The 24665-nt window shown below is 46.2% G+C and overlaps 1 protein-coding gene across 4 annotated transcripts in view; it reads left to right on the top strand.

Annotated features, from left to right (window-relative positions):
• Window positions 1-24665, top strand: part of CRTC1 (CREB regulated transcription coactivator 1) — a 581448-nt gene that overhangs the window by 253652 nt on the left and 303131 nt on the right. For all 4 annotated transcript variants that reach the window (XM_073684981.1, XM_073684999.1, XM_073684990.1 and 1 more), the window contains exon 5: window positions 1302-1396. In XM_073684981.1, the coding sequence (XP_073541082.1) occupies window positions 1302-1396 (95 nt within the window). The remainder of the gene's footprint in view (window positions 1-1301; window positions 1397-24665) is intronic.

Consider the following 24665-nt stretch of genomic DNA (forward strand, 5'->3'; position numbering starts at 1 on the left):
TCCTGAGAACACAGTGGCCATCATAATCCTTAAATGGAAGAAATTTGGGACCAACGGAAGTTTTCCTAGACCTGGCCGTCCAGCCAAACTGAGCAATCGTGGGAGAAGAGCCTTGGTGAGAGAGGTAAAGAAGAACCCCAAGATCACTGTGGCTGAGCTCCAGAGATGCAGTAGGGAGATGGGAGAAATATTCACAAAGTCAACTATCACTAGCCCTCCACCAGTCTGGCCTTTATGGCAGATTGGCCCGACGGAAACCTCTGATCAGTGCAAGACATATGAAAGCCTGTATAGAGTTTGCTCAAAATCACATGAAGGACACCCAGACTATGAGAAATAAGATTCTCTGGTCTGATGAGACGAAGATAAAACTTTTTGATGATAATTCTAAGCGGTATGTGTGGAGAAAACCAGGCACTGCTCATCACCTGCCCAATACAATGCCAGCAGTGAAACATGGTGGTGGCAGCATCATACTATGGGGGTGTTTTTCAGCTGCAGGGACAGGATGACTGGTTGCAATTGAAGGAAACATGAAGGTGGCCAAGTAGAGAGATATCCTAGATGAAAAGTGCTCTGGACTTCAGACTTGGCCGAAGGTTCACCTTCCAGCAAGACAATGACCCTAAGCACACAGCTAAAATAACAAAGGAGTGGCTTCGGAACAACTCTGTGACCATTCTTGACTGGCCCAGCCAGAGCCCTGACCTAAACCCAATTAAACATCTCTGGAGAGACCAGAAAATTGCTGTCCATCAACGTTCACCATCCAACCTGATGGAACTGGAGAGTATCTGCAAGGAAGAATGGCAGAGGATCCCCAAATCCAGCTGTGAAAAACTTGTTGCATCATTCCCAAGAAGACTCATGGCTGTACTAGCGCAAAAGGGTGCTTCTACTCAATACTGAGCAAAGGGTCTGAATACTTATGACCATGTGATATTTCAGTTTTTCTTTTTTAATAAATTAGCAAAAATTTCTACATTTCTGTTTTTTTTTCAGTCAAGATGGGGTGCAGAGTGTACTTTAATGAGAAAAAAATGAACTTTTTAGAATTTACCAAATGGCTGCAATGTAACAAAGAGTGAAAAATTTAAAGGGGTCTGAATACTTTCCGTACCCACTGTATATTACAAACTGTCATCATTCTGCAGCTTAGATAAACACACAGAATAGGAAAAGAGCGTGTACAACCCCCCTTAAGTATTAAATTATAAAAAAAAACTGAAGATGTTGAGGTACAGTATATAGGAAGGCATTGTCTTGGATATTCACTACTGTTTTCTTTTTCTGACATTTAGAACTAATTCAGATTCTGCATTGCATCAAAGTACGATGAATCCCAGTCAACAAGAACCCTTCAGTGGAAGCTCTCAGGATATTCAGCAAAAGAGAGGTAAAAATTTATTTATAAATTTTCCATGGGTTTTAACCAAACTCTGTAAGTACTGTCTATGAAGGTGAAACTGTGTTAGAATTTGATGCCTTAAGTGTTTCCTTTTGCACTTTATTATGCTTAACGTTTCCATGTTTGGTGCCAGTTTCTTAAAATGTGACAATATAATGTACTTAATGGGAATTAAGTACTCAAATTCCAATTACACATAACATTTCAATAACCTCTTCCCATCACAGCCAACTTTTTTTTTTTTTTTTTACACTTTTTGTATTTTCTTCGCCTTCTTTAAAAATCCATGACTTAGTTTCTATGGGAATGGCCATGTGAGGTCTTGTTTATTGTGGGATAATTTGATTGTACCATATAGTGTTCTGGAAAACTGGACCAAAAATCAATGTGTATTGAAATTGCAATAAAAAAAAAAATTCTTTTTCTTTTTTATGAAGTTCATTTTGTAGCAAAAATGACCAAGCATAATGATTCTTTAGGTTATGACAAAAATAAAATTTACAAATTTTGTTAAAGAAAAAAAAATAGCTTTTTGGAGACTGATAACTTTTTTTTTTAGTCAATTGACCTGTGATGAAAAGGGTTTTTGATGTGATAATTGATGCCTTTTTGCAATACATACTGGATAAGGTCTAAAATAGCACTTTTTGAGGGAAGAGTCCTTCAGATAAATAAACCAGGTATGATAAATTTATAAAATTCATGCAATATGGGTGACTTCACATACTTATACATATTAATGATGGTTTGCTGATATTCACCTTGAATATGAAACCATAATTGAGGGACTGCTTTTTCTCAATAATCAATGGCTGAGAAATATAGGTATACAACACAGGGCCCAAGCTGTTGCCTCCTTAACATTTGCAAACATGCACACACACAGTACGCAGACAGGCACGCGTGCACAGAGCGCGTGGGCATGCGCGCACAGAGCACGCGGGCATGCGCGCGCACAGAGCACGTGGGCACGCGCGTGCGCACAGGGTATGCGGGCATGCACGCTCGCACAGGGTATGCGGGCATGCGCGCGCACACAGGGTACGCGGGCATGCGCAGGGTATGCAGATACGCAGATATTTTAACACATTATTATTAAAAACACATATAAAACAGACATAAATATATATACACAGTCATACACACTGACATACACAGACATTCACATCATATATGCACACACACACACACACACACACACACGAAATATTTTTAATATGGGGATTGGGGAAGCCGACAACAAGCCTCATTCACCTGCCCCCGGCCTGTGCCCCGTCCAGCTCCTCAGGCATGTGGCTGTGCAGGGGTACCGGTGTGTCTTTGATGACCATCACAGACATGGCCCTGGACCATGAGAGGGGCCTGCTCGCCTTCGGGGCCCGGGCCGCTCCCCCAGCATCTGTGCAGGATCTCTGGTGCTGTTTGATTGGCTTCACTTTACCAGACATGGCAGCGCACAGTACGGCTGTGTCTGCTAGTAATGACGCGGCAGGGGCGACACACAAGCACAATTAAAGATGCATTGTTGTCCCTGCCGCGTCATTACTATCAGGCACAGCCCAACAGCGCACTACGCCATGTCTGGTGAATTGCTGGCGATCAAGCAGCTCCAGAGGTCCTGCACAGATGCTGGGGGAGCTGCCCGGACGCTAACAACGACTGGGCCCCCCTGATGGGGTTATATACCCATTTATATTGATTAAATAGGAATCAAATTCCTCTTATGCACTAGCACTTTATTGATTGTTCTCTTATATATTTGAGAACTGGTGGTTTCACTTGTGTTCACTTTTTGGATAGTGGCACTTCTAATATACACCGCGTGCAGAATTATTAGGCAAATGCGTATTTGGATCACTTTGATACTTTTTATACATGTTGTCCTACTCCAAGCTGCATAGGCTGGAGAGCCAACTACCAATTAAGTAAATCTGGTGATGTGCATCTCTGTAATGAGGAGGGGTGTTGTCTAATGACATCAACACCCTATATAAGGTGTGCTTAATTATTAGGCAACTTCCTTTCCTTTGGCAAAATAGGTCACAAGAGAGATTTGACGGACTCTGAAAAGTCCAAAATTGTGAGATGTCTTGCAGAGGGATGCAGCAGTCTTGAAATTTCCAAACTTTTGAAGCGTGATCACCGAACAATCAAGCGTTTCATGGCAAATAGCCAACAGGGTAGCAAGAAGCATGTTGGCCAAAAAAGGCGCAATATAACTGCCCATGAATTGAGGAAAATCAAGCATGAAGCCGCCAAGATGCCATTCGCCTCCAGTTTTGCTATATTTCAGAGCTGCAACGTTACTGGAGTATCAAAAAGCACAAGGTTTGCGATACTCAGGGACATGGCCAAGGTAAGGAAGGCTGAAAAACGACCACCTTTGAACAAGAAACATAAGATAAAACGTCAAGAATGGGTCAAGAAATATCTTAAGACTGATTTTTCAAAGGTTTTATGGACTGATGAAATGAGCGTGACTCTTGATAGGCCAGATGGATGGGCTAGAGGCTGGATCAATAAAGGGCAGAGAGCTCCACTCCGACTCAGACGCCAGCAAGGTGGAGGTGGGGTACTGGTATGGGCTGGTATCATCAAAGATGAACTTGTGGGACCTTTTCGGGTTGAGGATGGAGTGAAGCTCAACTCCCAGACCTACTGCCAGTTTCTGGAAGACAACTTCTTCAAGCAGTGGTACAGGAAGAAGTCGGTATCTTTCAAGAAAAACATGATTTTCATGCAGGACAATGCTCCATCACATGCACTCCACAGCGTGGCTGGCCAGTAATGGTCTAAAAGAAGAAAAAATAATGACATGGCCCCCTTGTTCACCTGATCTGAACCCCATAGAGAACCTGTGGTCCATCATAAAATGTGAGATCTACAGGAGGGAAAACAGTACACCTCTCGGAACATTGTCTGGGAGGCTGTGGTGGCTGTTGCACGCAATGTTGATCGAAAACAGCTCAAGCAACTGACAGAATCTATGGATGGAAGGCTGTTGAGTGTCATCGTAAAGAAAGGTGGCTATATTCATCACTAATTTTTTTGGTTTTTGTTTTTGCATGTCAGAAATGTTTACTTCTAAATTTTGTGCACTGATATTGGTTTACCTGGTGAAAATAAACAAGTGAAATGGGATTATATTTGGTTTTTATTATGTTGCCTAATAATTCTGCACAGTAATAGTTACCTGCACAAACAGATATCCTCCTAAGATAGCCAAATCTAAAAAAAACCCACTCCAACTTCCAAAAATATTAAGCTTGGATATTTATGAGTCTTTTGGGTTGATTGAGAACATAGTTGTTGATCAATAATAAAAATAATCCTCTAAAATACAACTTGCCTAATAATTCTGCACACAGTGTATACTTGCCTTGTAATGTCTTCACATCCTGTTCTGTCCCAGAATTCCAAGCGGCGGAAGTTCGCCGACCGCCATATTGGGACACCCAAGTGATGGTAGCCTCTTACGTGGTACCACCATCGGAACACCGTCGCACCACACACACACTGTATACGCCGTACGCACCACACACACAATGTATACGCCGTACGCACCACACACACACACTATATACGCCATACGCACCACGCACACACTGTATACGCCGTACGCACCACACACACACAGTATACGCCGTACGCAACACACACACACACACACTACGCCGTACGCACCACACACACACACACACTTTATACGCCGTATGCACTAGACACACTGTATACGCCGTACACACCACACACACTGTATACTCCGTACGCACCACACACACACTATATGCCGTACGCACCACACACACACACTAGACACCGTACGCAACACACACACACTGTATACGCCGTACGCAACACACACACTGTATAAGCTGTACGCACCACACACACACTGTATACGCCGTACGCACACACACACACTGTATACGCCGTACGCACCACACACACACACTGTATACGCCGTACTCAACACACACACACACACTGTATACGCTGTACGCACCACACACACACACTGTATACGCTGTACGCACCACACACACACTGTATACACCGTACACACCACACAGACACACACACACTGTATATGCTGTACGCACCACACACACACTGTATACGCCGTACGCACCACACACACACTGTATACGCCGTACGTACCACACACACTGTATACGCCGTACGCACCACACACCCTGTATACGCCTTACGCACCACACACACTGTATACGCCGTACGCACCACACACACTGTATACGCCGTACGCACCACAACACACTGTATATGTCGTACGCACCACACACACACTGTATACGCCGTACGCACCACACACACACACTGTATACCCCGTATGCACGACACACACACACTTTATACGTCGTACGCACCACACACACTGTATACGTCATACGCACCACACACACACTGTATACGCCATACGCACCACACACACACACTGTATACGCCGTACGCACCACACACACACACTGTATACGCCGTACGCACCACACACACGCACACTGTATACGCCGTACGCACCACACACACGCACACTGTATACGCCACACACACGCACGCTGTATACGCCGTACGCACCACACACGTACACACACACTGTATACGCCGTACGCACCAAACACATTGTATACGCCGTACGCACCACACACGTACACACACACTGTATACGCCGTACGCGCCACACACGTACACACACACTGTATACGCCGTACGCGCCACACACATTGTAGACACCATACGCAACACACACACACTGTATACGCCGTACGCAACACACACACACTGTAGACACCATACGCAACACACACACTGTAGACACCGTACGCAACACACACACACACTCTGTATACACCGTACGCACCACACACACTGTACACGCCGTACGCACCACACACACACACACTGTATACGCCGTACGCGCCACACACACACTGTATACGCCGTACGCACCACGCACACACTGTATACGCCGTACGCACCACACACACACTGTATACACCATACACACCACACACACACACTGTATACGCCGTACGCACCACACACACACACACACTGTATACGCTGTACGCACCACAGACACACACACTGTATACGCTGTACGCACCACAGACACACACACTGTATACGCTGTACGCACCACACACACACACACACACACACACACACACTGTATACGCTGTACGCACCACACACACACACACACTGTATACGCTGTACGCACCACACACACACACACTGTATACGCTGTACGCACCACATACATACACACTGTATACGCCGTACGCATCACACACACTGTATACGCCGTACGCACGCACCCCACACACACTGTATACGCCGTACGCACCCCACACACAATGTATACGCCGTACGCACCACACACACACACTGTATACGCCGTACGCACCACACACACACACTGTGTACTCTGTACGCACCACACACACACTGTATACGCCTTACGCACCACACACACACACACACTGTATACGCTGTACGCACCACACACACACACACACACACTGTATATGCTGTACGCACCACACACACTGTATACGCCGTATGCACCAAACACACACACACACACACTGTATACGCCGTACGCACCACACACACTGTATACGCCGTACGCACGAGACACACACACACTGTATACGCCGTACGCATCACACACACTGTACACGCCGTACGCACGCACCCCACACACACACTGTATACACCGTATGCACCCCACACACTCACTGTATACACCGTATGCACCCCACACACTGTATACGCTGTACGCACCCCCCCACACACACTGTATACGCCGTACGCACCACACACACACACTGTGTACGCCGTACGCACCACACACACTGTATACGCCTTACGCACCACACACACTGTATACGCCGTACGTACCACACACACACTGTATACGCCGTACGCACCACCACACACACTGTATACGCCATACGCGTTACCCAACACACTGTATACGCCGTACGCACCACTACACACACACACACTCTGTATACGCCGTACGCAGCCTCTTACGCGGTATCACCAGTGGAACACCGTCGCGTACACGCTTCCGCCGGGATTAGCCGAATGATTCACTGACCGCCGCCATCTTTGTACAGGAGGAGCGCATGCACAGTTTTAATGTGACTGCCGCTATCTGCCTGCACAAAGATGGCGGCTGGCTGATTTACTGCGCGGGGAGACAGCTCAAACAAGAGAACACATGAGGGAAGAAGACAGCACAGGGGTGGAGAGAGAGAGAGCAGACAAGGGGAAGAGCACATGGGGTACACAGATCAAAGAAGAGATCACATGAGAGGAGAAGACAGCAGATGGGGAGAGAGAAAGCGCACAGGGGGGAGAGAGACAGAGCACAGGGGGGAGACAGCTCAAACGGGACAGCACATGAGGGGAGAAAACAGCACAGGAAGGAGAGAGACAGCAGACAAGGGGGATAGCACATGGAGTAGACAGCTCAAAGAAGAGAGCACAGATGGGATAAGTCAGCACATGGGGGAAAGAGAGAGTGGATAGGTGGGTGAGCACATGGGGGGGGGAGATTCTCAATGCTGCAAAGCCTGCCCCCATCGTGACATTACCGCCCTCCCGATGCGATAGCATCGGGCCTCCATCTAGTAGTCATATAGCAATATACTTATTCAGGAGGTCTTTATACTTTTTTATATTGTGGACTTAGTTTACCTATGCCTGTTACTCTATTGTGGATCTTCAGCCACAAACACCTGTGTCTTTGAGTTTGACTTTTTTATATTGTTATGTAATATAGCTTACTTTTTTGTATTTATTGTGGTAGGACGACTCGGTCGGCCACTTCTAGAATTAGACTCAGGAACCCGGGTTTTCTTTGCAGGCTTTGTTAAACCGTATAAAGCTCTGCACTCCAGCAAAATAAACACAGCCATACTTGGCCAAACAACAAAACAAAAGATAAACTGTAGCACAGTTCATATACTGTATGTGTGTGCGGTTCGCCTACACAGGTTATGTCCAGCCTTCAGCTCCCTCCTGAGCTATGGCTGTCAAATCTGGAGACCTTGCCTCTCCAAACACAACACAGAAAGAAAAAAAAAAACAGGGCTGAACATTTAAACATTGTTCCGCCACACCCGGCGGTGGAGGTATGGGGAATGATATCCCTCCCATCTCTATGTCATTCCCCTAAAACCACACCCTTTATGTGAGTTAACCCTCCAGCATATAACCTGCTGGCAGAAAGTTTATTGGTTTCAGTTCAGTTGTAGTAGTTCTCGACATAGTTGCTTCTGGGCCGGCGATAGAGTCTCTGCTATAGTGACCTTTTCCACCTTGCCTTCAGGAGCGGCTCCCAGGCAAGGAGTTTTCACCGGTTCCCGGTCCCGCCACGGCTTGAGCAAGTTCACATGGTATGCTTCGTGCGGCTTTCTTCAGCCAGGCTGGTGGACTCGGTAGTTCACGTCACTGAGTTTCTCCACCACCTCATACGGGGCTTGCCACTTGGCCAGGAATTTACTTTCGACAGTGGGAATGAGAACCAGAACGAAATCCCCAGGCTGAAACTGTCTCAGCCTTGCTGACCGGTTATACACCCTCGTCTGGGCTTCCTGCGCCCGGAGGAAATGTTTCTTCACGATGGGCATCACTTTCGCCATTCTCTCCTGTAACTGGGCGACATGTTTGATGATGCGCCGGTGGGGGGTGACCTCGGCCTCCCAGGTTTCCTTTGCGATATCTAAGAGACCCCTTGGATGCCGGCCATACAGAAGCTCAAATGGAGAGAAGCCAGTGGAGTATTGGGGAACTTCCCTGACGGAAAACAGTAGAAACGGAAGCAGGTAGGCCCACTCTCGACCATCCTTCTTGTCGACCTTTTTGAGCATTGCCTTCAGAGTCTTATTAAAGTGCTCTACGAGGCCATCGGTCTGCGGATGGTAAACAGAGGTTCGCAGCTGGGTTCATCACCTTGCTTATGAATGGGGTTCCTTAGTCCGTCAGGATTTCCTTCGGCAGGCCGGTCTTGGGAAAGATATGGACAAGTTCCCGAGCTATGCTCCTACTGGACGAGTCCCTTAAGGGTACCACTTTGGGGTACTGGGTTGCATAGTCCATGATGACCAAGATATATTGGTGGCCCCGGGCCGATTTAACTAAGGGGCCCACGAGGTCCATGGCAATCCTCTCAAAGGGAACTTCTATAACAGGTAGTGGAACTAAGGGGTTACGGAAGTGGGAGGTGGGCGCGGTTATCTGGCACGTGGGGCAGGACCTACAATAGTTTAAGATCTCCTGGCAACATCCTGGCCAATAAAACCTCCTCACTATTCTCTTCTGAGTTTTTTCCACCCCTTTTTTCCACGCCTAGGTGTCCCCCCAGAATATGTGAGTGTGCCATATCCAGTACCCTCCGTCGGTATGGTCCTGGCATTAACTGCTGTACCACTGTCTAACCGCCCCTTAATTTAGCCACCCGATACAGCAACTCCCCCTGAACTGCAAAATGGGGGAACCTGGTATCGGCCCTCTACTCTTGGGCAACCCCATTACATACAGTAACCTGGTCAAACGCCCCCTTTAATGTCAGGTTCCAAACTTGAGCAGTCCCAAAGTTTTCTCCAGACACATCTAACTCAGGGAGATCGACCTCCTTGCTCACCGTCTCGCCCTCATCGCTGGCAAGGACGCACAGTTGGAACTCATCCACTTGAGACTTCGTTGTGGGTCCTTCTCCAGGGACCTGGCTTTTTCCCATGCTACTTAGTCTAGTTCCCTTCCCCCACAAGTCCCAAAATAAAGAAAAATCACGGCCCAGTATGACGGGATGTATCAGGTCCTTAACCACCCCAACCTCCTGGGACTGAGCGCCATAGTTTGTTCCCACTGTCACTGTGGCCACGGGATAGTCCTTGGCGTTTTCGTGGATGCACCGAACGCCCACAGTTTTGGAAGGGATCAACTGGTGGGGAAGGGTAGCTCTGATTAAGGTCACCAGACTCCCAGAGTCCAACAGTCCAAGCTCCTTTACTCCATTAATGGATATGGCACATGCCTGCGGCCCCTCGCCAGGTCGACAGTCCACACTGCAGGCTGGATAAGCATAATAGGAATCCCGCATTCCGAGGCTGCAGTCCATGGGCTCAGGGGACATATGACACCGGGCGGCTACGTGTCCAGGCTTGTGACACCGCCAACAGACCATGTCTTTAACAACAGTCCTTGTGGCACCTTCAGTGGGAGTGGGATGCCCTCCAGTTTTGGCTCTAGACCCCTTCCATGGTGAACCCGCCCCCTTTTGGGTATCCCAGTATGGAGAAGTGATCACATCCGGTTTCCCTAGGGATTTGTCAACCACCTGATACCTCTCTACCAGGCCGATGAAGTCATCTGCATTCTGGGGATCGCCCTGGGCAACCCAAGTCTGTACCGACTTGGGAAGGAAGTGCATAAATCTATCAATCACCAACCGCTCAACCATCTGGGCCGGAGTGGAAGGCTCTGGCTGCAACCACTTTTGAACAAGATGCAGTAGGTCAAACATCTGCGAGCGAGGGGGTTTGTCGCTGGCATACACCCAGTGGTGGACTCGTTGGGCTCTCACCGCCATATTCTCTCCCAGGCGTGCTAAGATCTCTGTCTTTAGCTTGGCGTATTCCTTGGCATCCTGCAGTGCCAAGTCGTAATATGCCTTTTGGAGTTCACCCTACAAATATGGCGCCAGAACCTCTGCCCACTGTTCTGGTGGAAGTTTCTCCCGATCAGCCACCCTCTCAAAGACTGTTCTACATCATCCCCGGGAGTCATCTTCTGCATAGCCCGTCTTACCGCCTTCCTGACGTGGGAGTCATCAGTCGGCCTTGGGGGTGGGGCATTGCCCTGCCCTGGATGGCGTCCGCCAGAAGCTGTATCTGCTGTTGCTGCTCCTGCTGGTGCTTTTGTTGCTCCTGCTGGTACTGCTGTTGCGACTTTTGCTGCAAACTGGATCTGTTGCAGCAACAGTTTGGTTGTCTCCTGGTGCTGCTGCATGCTCTGCTGCATGTGCATCTGTTCTTGGTTCTGCACCAGGTGCTTAATGAGCTCTTCTATGCTGCCGGACTTCTCTGGCTGGCTGTCGGCCTTCACCCAGGACATCCAACGGTCTCTGTTGCAGGTACACGTGCTCCTGGAATCTTGCCAGCACGCTCACACCAACTGTGGTAGGACGACTCGCTCTGCCACTTCCGGAAGTAGACTCAGAAACCCGGGTTTTCTTTGCAGGCTTTATTAAACCGCATAAAGCTCTGCACTCCAGCAAAATAAACACAGCCTTACTTGGCAAAACAACCAAACAAAAGATAAACTGTATCAGAATCCATATATGTGTGTGCGGTTCGCCCACACAGGTTATGTCCAGCCTTCAGCTCCCTCCTGAGCTATGGCTGTCCAGTCTGGAGACATTGCCTCTCCAACCACAACACAGCGAGAAAAAAAAACAGGTCTGAACATTTAAACATTGCTCAGCCACATCCTGAGGTGGAGGTATGAGTAATGACTTCCCTCCCATCACTATGTCGTTCCCCTATAACCACGCCCTTTAAGTGAGATAACCCTGTGTGACACAGTTATATGAAAAAGTTTGGGCACCCCTATTAATCTTAAGCTTAATGTTTTATAAAAATTGGTGTTTTTGCAACAGCTATTTCAGTTTGATATATGTAATAACTGTTGGACACAGTAATGTTTCTGCCTTGAAATGAGGTTTATTGTACTAACCGAAAATGTGCAATCTGCAATCAAACAAAACTATGAATTAACACATTTGGAATTATATACTTAACAAAAAAGTGTGAAACAACTGAAAATATGTCTTATATTCTAGGTTCTTCAAAGTAGCCACCTTTTGCTTTGATGACTGCTTTGCACACTCTTGGCATTCTCTTGATGAGCTTCAAGAGGTAGTCACCGGAAATGGTCTTTCAACAATCTTGAAGGAGTTCCCAGAGATGCTTAGCACTTGTTGGCCCTTTTGCCTTCACTCTGCGGTCCAGCTCACCCCAAACTATCTCAATTGGGTTCAGGTCTGGTGACTGTGGAGGCCAGGTCATCTGCCGTAGCACCCCATCACTCTCTCTCTTGGTCAAATAGCCCCTACACAGCCTGGAGGTGTGTTTGGGGTCATTGTCCTGTTGAAAAATAAATGATGGTCCAACTAAACGCAAACCGGATGGAATAGCATGCCGCTGCAAGATGCTGTGGTAGCCATGCTGGTTCAGTATGCCTTCAATTTTGAATAAATCCCCAACAGTGTCACCAGCAAAGCACCCCCACACCATCACACCTCCTCCTCAATGCTTCACGGTGGGAACCAGGCATGTAGAGTCCATCCGTTCACTTTTTCTGCGTCGCACAAAGACACAGTGGTTGGAACCAAAGATCTCAAATTTGGACTCATCAGACCAAAGCTCAGATTTCCACTGGTCTAATGTCCATTCCTTGTGTTCTTTAGCCCAAACAAGTCTCTTCTGCTTGTTGCCTAACCTTAGAAGTGGTTTCCTAGCAGCTATTTTACCATGAAGGCCTGCTGCACAAAGTCTCCTCTTAACAGTTGTTGAAGAGATGTGTCTGCTGCTAGAACTCTGTGTGGCATTGACCTGGTCTCTAATCTGAGCTGCTGTTAACCTGCGATTTCTGAGGCTGGTGACTCGGATAAACTTATCCTCAGAAGCAGAGGTGACTCTTGGTCTTCCTTTCCTGGGGCGGTCCTCATGTGAGCCAGTTTCTTTGTTGCGCTTGATGGTTTTTGCAACTGCACTTGGGGACACTTTCAAAGTTTTCCCATTTTTTCTCACTGACTGACCTTCATTTCTTAAAGTAATGATGGCCACTCGTTTTTCTTTACTTGGCTGCTTTTTTCTTGCCATAATACAAATTCTAACAGTCTATACAGTAGGACTATCAGCTGTGTATCCACCTGACTTCTGCACAACACAACTGATGGTCCCAACCCCATTTATAAGGCAAGAAATCCCACCTATTAAACCTGACAGGGCACACCTGTGAAGTGAAAACCATTTCCGGTGACTACTTCTTGAAGCTCATCAAGAGAATGCAAAGAGTGTGCAAAGCAGTCATCAAAGCAAAAGGTGGCTACTTTGAAGAACCTAGAATATAAGATATATTTTCAGTTGTTTCACACTTTTTTGTTAAGTATATAATTCCACATGTGTTAATTCATAGTTTTGACGCCTTCAGTGTGAATGTACAATTTTCAAAGTAATGAAAATACAGAAAAATCTTTAAATGAGAAGGTGTGTCCAAACTTTAGGTCTGTACTGTATGTGTGTGTGTGTATATATATATATATATACAGTACAGACCAAAAGTTTGGACACGCCTTCACATTTAAAGATTTTTCTGTATTTTCATGACTATGAAAATTGTACATTCACACTGAAGACATCAAAACTATGAATTAACACATGTGGATTTATATACTTAACAAAAAAGTGTGAAACAACTGAAAATATGTCTTATATTCTAGGTTCTTCAAAGTAGCCACCTTTTGCTTTGATGACTAATTTGCACACTCTTGGCATTCTCTTGATGAGCTTCAAGAGGTAGTCACTGGAAATGGTTTCCAACAATCTTGAAGGAGTTCCCAGAGATGCTTAGCACTTGTTGGCCCTTTTTCCTTCACTCTGCGGTCCAGGTCACCCCAAACCATCTCGATTGGGTTCAGGTCTGGTGACTGTGGAGGCCAGGTCATCTGGCGTAGCACCCCATCACTCCCCTTCTTGGTCAAATAGCCCTTACACAGCCTGGAGGTGTGTTTGGGGTCATTGTCCTGTTGAAAAATAAATGATGGTCCAACTAAACACAAACCGGATGGAATAGCATGCCGCTGCAAGATGCTGTGGAAGCCATGCTGGTTCAGTATGCCTTCAATTTTGAATAAATGCCCAACAGTGTCACCAACAAAGCACCCCCACACCATCACACCTCCTCCTCCATGCTTCACGGTGGGAACCAGGCATGTAGAGTCCATCCGTTCACCTTTTCTGCGTCGCACAAAGACACGGTGGTTGGAACCCAAGATCTCAAATTTGGACTCATCAGACCAAAGCACAAATTTGCACTGGTCTAATGTCCATTCCTTGTGTTCTTTAGCCCAAACAAGTCTCTTCTGCTTGTTGCCTATCCTTAGCAGTGGTTTCCTAGCAGCTATTTTACCATGAAGGGCTGCTGCACAAAGTCTCCTCTTAAGTTGTTGAAGAGATGTGTCTGCCGCTAGAACTCTGTGTGACATTGACCTGGTCTCTAATCTGAGCTGCTGTTAACCTGCGATTTCTGAGGCTGGTGACTCGGATAAACTTATCCTCAGAAGCAGAGGTGACTCTTGGTCTTCCTTTCCTGGGGCGGTCCTCATGTGAGCCAGTTTCTTTATAGCGCTTGATGGTTTTTGCAACTGCACTGGTGGACACTTTCAAAGTTTTCCCAATTTTTTGGACTGACTGACCTTCATTTCTTAAAGTAATGATGGCCACTCATTTTTCTTTACTTAGCTGCTTTTTTCTTGCCATAATACAAATTCTAACAGTCTATTCAGTAGGACTATCAGCTGTGTATCCACCAGACTTCTGCACAACACAACTGATGGTCCCAACCCCATTTATAAGGCAAGAAATCCCACTTATTAAACCTGGCAGGGCACACCTGTGAAGTGAAAACCATTTCCGGTGACTACCACTTGAAGCTCATCAAGAGAATGCCAAGAGTGTGCAAAGCAGTCATCAAAGCAAAAGGTGCTACTTTGAAGAACCTAGAATATAAGACATATTTTCAGTTGTTTCACACTTTTTTGTTAAGTATATAATTCCACATGTGTTAATTCATAGTTTTGATGCCTTCAGTGTGAATGTACAATTTTCAAAGTCATGAAAATGCAGAAAAATCTTTAAATGAGAAGGCGTGTCCAAACTTTTGGTCTGTACTGTATACACACACACACACACACACACACACTATATATGGCCCCCAATCCAGGTACACATGACCCCCCCAATCCAGGTGTCCATGGCATTGCATCCCCATCCTGGCATACATGGCACCCCATCCTCATCCTGGTATATATGTCCTCCATCTCATCCCTATCCTGGTATGCACGGCCCCCATCACGCTGGACACAAAAAAATAAACAATTCTACTTACCTTCCTTTCCTCTGCTCCAGCCGCATTGTGTTCTCCTGCCAGCAGATGATCTCAGCGTGTAAGCAGCGCATGACGTCACTGGCATGCGCCCTCATACGCCAAGACCAGTTGCCGGAATATTCACTGCTCCCACGCCCATGGGGAGCGATGAAAATTCATTCTCTTTAATAGCGGGCACACGTGAAAGCCAATCTGCTGTAGGAGCCGACGGCTGCAGCCAACACTGTGCCCGCTATTAAAGAGAATGAATATTCATTGCTCTCCACTCCCATGGGCGTGGGAAGCAGTGAATATAAATTTTCTTTAACTGTGGGCACCGCGTTAGCCCCAGCAATCGGCTCTTGCCTCCTGTGACCTGCTCCTCCGCCGCTCCCCCCCCCCTCCACAGTCACAACTATAACCATATCATACATCCGGACTATAGGACTCACCCCCCACTTTCCTCCAAAATTTTGGAGGAAAAATGCGTCATATAGTCCAAAAAGTATGGTAAATACAATCTCAAAAGATTTGGCTCCAGCCTGTTGCTTAGTGGCACTGAGATGCAAAAACATAATTGGTGGTAGTGGGCAAGTGTCCACAAATCAGATAAAATGGGGAGTGGTTTCTGCTAAATTTCTTAGTGTGTTCCCACTTCTTTTTTTTTTCCGCATTCGGTTGAACTGGATAAAAAACACAGCAAAAATGCTGAAAGAACTGATGCTATGATTTTAAAAAAAATTGTGCTGCAGCTCAGAACGCAAAGAAAAAAGATTGATCATATAACTTAAATTTTACACATCTCATTTATTTTGCTGCTACTTTAAAACACTGCATTTTTTCTGCACAAAGATGCACGGTAAAAAAAAACACCGCCAAAAAGCTTTGTGTGAACAAGCCTTTACTGTTATGTCATTGTCTCCAGACAGTTGCTTAGTGACTCTGAGATGCTAAGGCATGTTTGGTGGTGGCAGGTAAGTGTGCCAATCCGTTTGGAATGGGGAGTGATCTACACTGAAACTTCATTTTAAGGCACACCAGTGTTACACTAACTAAAGACCGCCACTACTGCTGATACTGCTGCCCTCATACCACCACCTTTTTCTGCTAAAATGTATATTTTTCTCTTGGATCATTCCAATGTGGGTGCCTTTGTGTTGTAGAGAATAATTTACGTCCTACTAACCAACAATTTCAGATAAATTAACACAACTCATCCAAGTCTGTCTAAAGTCTGTGAGAACTGCTATGAATAACAGATTTGCCAATAACACTGACATTATCATGCGAGGTGCAAACAAAGGGGGAGGAATAGTTATCCAAGATTGCTCTCCTTACATCATGAAGCTAAACGAATACAGTCAGACCGAGAATATTAGATTCATCTAAATGTGACCCACACCCACTTACATAAATGAATTATATACTCTTATTGCTGCTTATTCAGATGCGGTATTCACATGCAATGAAAAGGGGAATACTTAAAAATCAAGATCCAGTGTTGGCTACCTTTTGCCACCTACCCAAGGTCCGTAAAGACACATCCGACGTTACCAGGCAGACCAATTATTGCAGGAATACTTTCCCTCGCTTTCAACCTATCCCAATATATTGAAATACAACTATAAAGGTTAGCTGTCAACCTCAGCTCCTATCTTAAGGACTCAACTTACTTGATAAAAATGTTAGAGAAATATAAATGGCATATGTCCTATAGATGAGTAACTCTAGATGTTGCCTCACTATACAGCAATGAACACTTTAACCCACGACCTTTGATGTACACATACGTCCTAGATAGAAGGGGTTTCCGACCTTTGATGTGTGAGGTTTGTCATGGTTATCGCTCAAGCACAGGGACTGTGCCCGTGTGATCAATCCCGGGAACTCTAGATCGATCACAGCATTTAGTAGGCAGGCAGAGGGAGGGGTCTTCCTCTCCCATCCGATCGGTACCCCTACAACGTCATCACGAGGGTCCGATCGTTGCCATGGCAACCTGAGGTTGTCATGATTACATCATGGTCACTAGGATGCGACAAGCCTGTAAGACCATGCTCAGAGCATGATCTATGGGGCTTCTGTCAGTGTAGCACTGACAGGTATAATGCATTTCAATGCTGTTGCATTGCAATGCATTATAAAAGTTATCAGAGTGAAAAATGTTAAAGTCCCATAGAGGGACTAAGTAAAAAAAGTATAAATAAAGTAAAAAAAAAAAAAAAAGTAAAAATATTTAGAACAATCACAAAATAAAAAACATAAATAATAAAAAAAAAAATACTTTTTATGTAAGCAAACAAACAAAAAAGTTCACATATTTGGTATTGCCCTGTCTAGAATGACCTGACCTATAAAACTGTCACACTAGTTAACCCCTTCAGTGAACACCGTAAAAAAAACGAAATCAAAAACATGACAAAAAACTGCTTTATCATGATGCTGAAGAAAAAGTGGAATAAAACACAATCAAAATGAGTCTGGAAATAAAAATGGTAAAGCTGAAAATATCATCTTGTCCCACAAAAAAAGCCGCAATACAGATCCATCAGCATAGAAATAAAAGTTATAGCTTTCAGAATATAGCGATGCAGAAACTATTTTTCTTCTATAAAATGTTTTTTGTGTAAAAGCGCCAAAGCATAAAAAAAATGCTGGATTTTGTTCTTTCGGCCTCCCAAAATTTGGAATTGTAAGCAATAAAAAAATAGTGTGCTCGAAAATGGTACCAATAAAAACGTCAACTCGTCCAGCAAAAATCAAGCCCTCACATGAATTCTAAAAAACTTATAGCTCTTAAAATACAAAAGCTTATTTTTTCAATAAAAAGCATCTTTTAGTGTTTGATGGCAGCCAAACCTAAAAAAATCTGTATAAATCTGGTATCGCTGTAATCGCACTGACCCGAAGAATCAAGTCGTCTAATCACCACACGAGGAACGGCGTAAAAAATAAATCCAATTCTTCACCTGCTGTTTTGTTCATTCTGCCTCCAAAAGATCGCAGTAAGGCTCGGCTCACACTTATCCAGGGCTCTACATTGAGCACTCACACCAGGGTTTCTGTGATTTAGACGGAACCCCCAATGGAAAATTCCCTGTAATGAGGCAGATGGAGACACTGTGGATGCCGTCTGACCGACGGTGTCTGTTTTTTAAAGTGTGCATAAAACCACGGTCGGCCACAGTTTTGTGCATCTCTGAAAAGGACAATGCCGCTGAACAGAGGCCCGGCCAAGTCCAGAGTAACACTTTTGCCTCATTATACTGAATGGATTCCTCCTGAGTTTCATCAGAATCATATCATTTGGAAATTTAGATGGAAACGCCGATGTAAGTACTGGAGCGTGGAGCACAGGATAAACGTGATCCAAAATGTTATGTAAAATGTTCCCAGCCAAAGCTTCAACTCAATCTGCACTCCAAAATCCTAATGCCGGCCTCCCTCCTGTGCCTAAACCATTTGTAGCGTCCACATGTTTGATATTTCTGTAGCGATGAGAAATTGCCTAATGCAGAGGTCCCCAACCGCCGGTCCGCGGACCAGGACCGGGCCGTTGGGGTTTTTCAGCCGGTCCGCGGCGCCGCTGACAGCTAGCTTCACGCCTGAGCAGGCAGAGGGGCCCACTGGCGGTCGCGCACCCCGCTGGGCTATGGGCGGATGAGAGGGGAGCGGTGTCAGCGCGCGCCCTTCTCCGCCGCTTGCTCAGGGCCCCGGCAGCCCGATACTTACCTCTCCCCGTGCCTCCGCAGATCCGCTGTCTTCCTGCTCTGCGCTCCCTGTGACGTCTCAGGTCAGAAGGCGCGGTGACGTCTTTACACCGCGCCCTCCCCTGGGCCGTCACAGGGAGCGCAGAGCGGGACAAAGTCGACAACGCTGGAGTTCGGAGCCGAGCAGCGAGCGGCGGGCAGCGAGCGGCGGGCAGCAGGTAGCAGGTGAGGAGAAGGGAGGTGAGTATTTGATTTTTTTTTTTTTTTTAATGTATGGAGGCATGGGGCATTATAAAGAGGGGAGGGGGGGCATCCTGCATGGGGCATTATAAAGAGAGGGGGAGACATCCTGCATGGGGCATTATAAAGAGAGGGGTGACAGCCTGCATGGGGCATTATAAGGTGGGGAACAGCCTGCATGGGGCATTATAAAGAGGGGAGGGGGGGCATCCTGCATGGGGCATTATAAAGAGAGGGGGGGACATCCTGCATGGGGCATTATAAAGAGGAGGGGTGACAGCCTGCATGGGGCATTATAAGGTGGGGAACAGCCTGCATGGGGCATTATAAAGAGGGGGGGATTCCTGCTTTGGGCATTATAATGAGGAGGGGTGACAGCCTGCATGGGGCATTATAAGGTGGGGACCAGCCTGCATGGGGCATTATAAGGTGGGGAACAGCCTGCATGGGGCATTATAAAGAGGGGGGGATTCCTGCTTGGGGCATTATAATGAGGAGGGGTGACAGCCTGCATGGGGCATTATAAGGTGGGGAACAGCCTGCACGGGGCATTATAAAGAGAGGGGGGGCATCCTGCATGGGGCATTATAAAGAGGAGGGGTGACAGCCTGCATGGGGCATTATAAAGAGGGGGGGCAGCCTGTATGGGGCATTATGTGGGGGGTAACAGCCTGCATGGAGCATTAAAAGGGGGGGGCCTGTATGGGGCATTATGTGGGGGGGAACAGCCTGCATGGAGCATTATAAGGGGGGGGCATCCTGCATGGGGCATTATAAAGAGGAGGGGTGACAGCCTGCATGGGGCATTATAAAGAGGGGGGGCAGCCTGTATGGGGCATTATGTGGGGGGTAACAGCCTGCATGGAGCATTAAAAGGGGGGGCAGCCTGTATGGGGCATTATGTGGGGGGTAACAGCCTGCATGGAGCATTAAAAGGGGGGGGCCTGTATGGGGCATTATGTGGGGGGGAACAGCCTGCATGGAGCATTATAAGGGGGGGACAGCCTGTATGGGGCATTATGTGGGGGGTAACAGCCTGCATGCAGCATTATATGGGGACCGGTATCCTGTATGTAGCGTTATATGGGGGCCAGTATCCTGTATGGAGCGTTATATGGGGGCCAGTATTCTGTATGGAGCCTTATATGGGGGCCAGTATTCCGTATGGAGCCTTATATGGAAGCCAGTATTCCGTATGGAGCCTTATATGGGGGCCAGTATTCCATATGGGGGCCAGTATTCCGTATGGAGCCTTATATGGGGGCCAGTATTCTTTATGGAGCCTTATATGGGGGCCAGTATTCCTTATGGAGCCTTATATGGGGGCCAGTATTCCATATGGGGGCCAGTATTCCGTATGGAGCCTTATATGGGGGCCAGTATTCCGCATGGAGCCTTATATGGAGGTCAGTATTCCGCATGGAGCCTTATATGGGGGTCAGTATTCCGCATGGAGCCTTATATGGGGGTCAGTATTCCGCATGGAGCCTTATATGGGGGTCAGTATTCCGTATGGGGCCTTATATGGGGGCCAGTATTCCGTATGGGGTCTTATATGGGGGCCAGTATTCCGTATGGGGTCTTATATGGGGGCCAGTATTCCGTATGGGGTCTTATATGGGGGCCAGTATTCCGTATGGGCGTTATATGGGGACCAGTATTCCGTATGGAGCCTTATATGGGGGCCACTATTCTGTGTGGAGCGATTCACCGGTTTCTGAGCTATTGTGGAATTTACAATAGATATCACTCATGAAGTGAAATCTTTGCATTGTACTATATATAGATATATTTCTCCGCCGTATCTCTGCATCATGAATCGTGGTATGTGTTAAAGGGGCCCACTGAGACTCTTTCGCCCGGGGCCCAGAAAAACCTGGAGCCGGCCCTGCTCCGCGGCCCTGCGCCTGGTCAGAGCTCGCAGCTCCCGGCAGAGAACATTATGCAGGATGGGGTGGGGCGTCGGGCGGGTCTTAGTGACGCCGCCCTCCTGCACAGCATGGTGTGTTCCTGACGGGGTGGGGCGGCAGGCTCTCCTCACTGACACGCCCCCGGCAGAACATGTTATGTGGGGCGTGCTGGGGCAGCAGACTGGCTTCAGTGACGCGGCTCCCGGTACCGGTGTTCAGTGTGTAGCGCTGCTAAGCAGCAGCGCTGTATACACTGACGCTCAATGTACAATGCTGCTACTTAGCAGCGCTGTACACCGAGGTCCCGCCAGCATCCTCCCCATACAGCTCCACCCCTCCATAACCCCACCCCCATATGACCAAAGCCCCGCCCCCACCCCCACCGGGCCATGGAAAACTGGTCTTGCTTAAAGCCGGTCCCTGGTGCAAAAAAGGTTGGGGACCTCTGGCCTAATGTACGGGGTCCATGTCTCCAGAAGCATTAGGCAGACTTGTAATTTTCACTCCGCAACATCCACTACTGAGTGTTTCTGGAAAGCACATATGGAGTCAAAATCATCACTACACCTGTAGATAAATTCCCAGAAGGGTGTAATATCCAAAATGTTGTTGCTTAAGGGGGGGATTCTGCTCTTCTGGCACTTAGGAGCTCTGTATATGGAGTTTGCTAACTATTCTACGAAAATTTGATCTCCAAGAGTCAAATAGTGCTTCATGCCTCACGAGTCTTGCCGTGTGGCTAAGCAGTACTGTACAGTCACATATGAGGTATTGCCACGTTTTGAAAAATTGTGTCAGTTTTACTCATTTCTCGATGTGAACATTTAAAATCTAGTGCTAAAACGACATTTTTTTAAGAGTTAACTATTTTTTCTTCACTGCCCAATGGTATAAAATTCTGTGTCACTTTGTGCTGTGTCACACGACTGTGAATCTGTTAAATTCCTCGCTGACTGGGACATGCATCATCCCACACTCCCATTGGCGTGACAATGACGTGATCGCTGGGCACCGATGGGTTATCATGACAGTTGGGGAGTCTCTTGATGACCTCCTTGCCTGCCATTACAAGACTCATTCATTGAAGATAATAATTTCTGCTTCTTATAGCACAAGCTATTAGACAATCGCAGCTTCAAGTCTCCTAAACGACTATTAAATAAAGTAAAAAAGTTAAAAACAAAATTTTTTTTAAAAAAAAAATGACAAAAAAAACCACAAGTTTATATCACTCCTCTTTTGCCCCGTTGAAAATAAAATAAAAAACTTCACATATTTGATATCGCTGCATTCAGAAATGCCTAAATGATCAAAATATGAAATAAATTAATCTGACCAGTAAATAGTGCAGCAAGAAAAATAAATTGAAACTCCAGAATTACTTTTTTGTTTGCCGCAACATTGCAATGAAATGCAATTAGAGACGATCAAAACATCATATCTACCCCAAAATTGTACCAGTAAAAACTTAAGCACATGGTGCAAAAAATAAGCTCTAAAACAGTCCAACATCATGAAAAATTAAAATGCTACGGGTCTCGGAAAATGGTGACAGAAGAGAACATTTTTTTATACAAATTTCTTTTATTTTTTTCACCACATAAAAAAAAAAATATGTTTGGTATCTGCTGACTCGTACTGACCTGGAAAATCATACTGCCAGGTCGGCATTACCATATAGTGAGCAAGTCAGCATAATACATAAAAAAAAAATTGTGGAAGTTAACTTATTTTGCAATTTCACCTCTTTTGGAATTTATTTCCTGTTTTCCAGTACATTCTATGGTAAAATCAATGGTGCCATTCAAAACTACATCTCGTCCCACAAACAACAAGCCCTCATATTGATGGAAATTTAAAAAAGTTATGGATTTTGGAAGAAGAGGAAAAAACAAAAAAAAAGGAATTTGGCCTGGGGTTGAATGGGTTAAAAGGTTTCAGCTACTGAGGATCTAAAATTTTAATATTTTTTTTTACCAATGCTGACTAATTTATCAAATCATTACTATTCAGATACTCTACTATTCTTCGTTTGTTCCTGTTTGTTCATCAGATATAGGATGTATCCACCTAACTGACTGCGTCGGCATGCCTGTCTCCGCTGTGATTCATTGCCATTTTTTGGTGGAACTTAGCAGTGCATGACACCTTATTATGGACCAATTGCGTGAGCTGGCTGCTTTAATTTCATCAGCAGTTATCTTCCCCATGGGTGATGACCATGTTTTAGGGGGTATAATTTTGCGCTTGTGCCCCTGAACATTACATTTCTGGGTGACAGAAGGCGGGGTAGAAGGAAGATTGGCAGGGAGGCTAGTCCTGATCTGGCACACTGCAACAACTTTGCCAAGTTGGCAGATGAGGGTGTGTCAGTACAGACACATCCTCCAAAAGAAAGCCATAAGAGTGTCTGCTACAGAAAGGGAGGAAATAGGAGGGCAGGCCAGACAGGTTTCTAAGTGGGGGACTCCATTATTTAGGGAACACGCAGGGCAATCTGTCACAAAGACAGGGATCGCCGAGCTGTGTGTTGTCTTCCTGGCACTCGAGTTCAGCACTTCGCTGATAAGGTTGACAGATTACTGAAAGGGGCTGGTGAGGACCCAGTGATCATGGTGCACATTGGCACCACTGACAAAGTTAGATGTAGGTTGAAGGTCCTTAAAAAAACGTTTTCAGGGAATTAGTCTGTAAGCAAGGACCTTGAAGGTAGTATTTTATGAAATACTGCCTGTATCACATGCCAAACTAGAGAGGCAGCTGGAGATTAGGGAGCTGAAAGTGGTTTAGGGATTTGTGTAGTAAAGAGGGGTTTGAGTTTCTGGAAAACTAAGCTGAGTGCTCTGTTGGCTACATGTTCTACACTAGGGATGGGCTACACCTGAATGGGGAGGGTGCAGCTGTGTTGGGGGAAAAAATGTCTATAAGGTTGGAGGAATGTTTAAACTAGGGAATATGGGGGTTTGGCAATCACTTGTACAGGAAGCGACTATAATGTAGATAATGACCTGGGCATTATTTATGAAATTGGGGTGCCATGGGGTGAGGGGTTAAGACAGTCAAGACACTAAGCAGGAACAGAGGTACAGAGAATACATAAAGTGCATGTACACTAATGCTTGAAGCCTCACCAACATTATGGAGGAATTAGAAATAAAATTGTGTAAGAAAATTATATTGTGGGGATAATGGAGATATGGCTGAGCCACAGCT

The sequence above is a fragment of the Phyllobates terribilis genome, unplaced genomic scaffold (assembly GCF_046119375.1).
Source record: "Phyllobates terribilis strain yellow unplaced genomic scaffold, ASM4611937v1 Scaffold_1__5_contigs__length_1240528914, whole genome shotgun sequence".
Taxonomy (NCBI): domain Eukaryota; kingdom Metazoa; phylum Chordata; class Amphibia; order Anura; family Dendrobatidae; genus Phyllobates; species Phyllobates terribilis.